At 60.0% G+C, this 843-nt stretch overlaps 1 protein-coding gene across 1 annotated transcript in view; it reads left to right on the forward strand.

Moving 5' to 3' along the window:
* Window positions 1-600, forward strand: part of NEUROG2 (neurogenin 2) — an 812-nt gene extending 212 nt beyond the window's left edge. The window contains 1 exon segment of the mRNA XM_042780934.1: window positions 1-600. This exon segment is cut by the window's left edge and continues 134 nt beyond it. Coding sequence (XP_042636868.1) covers window positions 1-600 — 600 coding nt within the window.
* The last annotated feature ends 243 nt before the right edge of the window (window positions 601-843 follow it).

The following is an 843-nucleotide window of genomic DNA, read 5'->3' on the forward strand; positions in this document are numbered from 1 at the left end:
TGCCGGCCCGCGCGGATGCTGGGCCTGGCACACGAGTGCAAGCGGCGACCTACCCGGGCCCGGGCAGTTTCTCGCGGCGCCAAGACCGCGGAGACTGTGCAGAGAATCAAGAAGACCCGCAGGCTGAAGGCCAACAATCGCGAGCGCAACCGCATGCACAACCTCAACGCAGCGCTGGATGCGCTGCGTGAGGTGCTTCCCACGTTCCCCGAGGACGCCAAGCTCACCAAGATCGAAACCCTGCGCTTCGCCCACAACTATATCTGGGCGCTCACAGAGACCCTGCGCCTGGCGGACCACTGCGGGGGCAGCGGCGGGGTCCTGCCGGGGGCGCTCTTCTCGGAGGCGGTGTTGCTGAGTCCGGGAAGCGCCAGCGCCACTCTGAGCAGCTGTGGTGACAGTCCATCGCCAGCCTCCACGTGGAGTTGCAGCAACAGCCCCGCGCCGTCCTCCTCGGCGTCGTCCAACTCCACCTCCCCCTACAGCTGCACTTTATCACCTGCCAGCCCGGCGGGTTCAGACATGGATTATTGGCAGCCCCCACCTCCCGACAAGCACCGCTACGCACCTCACCACACCATAGCCAGGGATTGTATCTAGAATTGCTGTTTCTGTTACCCACCCAGGCCTTACTGAGTTCTCTTTTTATCCCCCATCAAACCCTTCCCCTTCCCTACCCACATTTTCCACGCTCCGATCACCACCTCACTTCACAAAGCAGAAATAGCCATTCTGATTCCTTGTTGGTTTTGTTGCACTTCTTGGCAGTGGGCTTCCTTCACTCAGATGATCTCTAACTTAACGACCCTGTGATGAAGTTTACTATCAAAGAGGATGGTGGGA

This window comes from Orycteropus afer, unplaced genomic scaffold (genome assembly GCF_000298275.1).
Source record: "Orycteropus afer afer isolate SDZICR_OR568_19922 unplaced genomic scaffold, OryAfe1.0 scaffold00071, whole genome shotgun sequence".
Lineage (NCBI taxonomy): Eukaryota > Metazoa > Chordata > Mammalia > Tubulidentata > Orycteropodidae > Orycteropus > Orycteropus afer.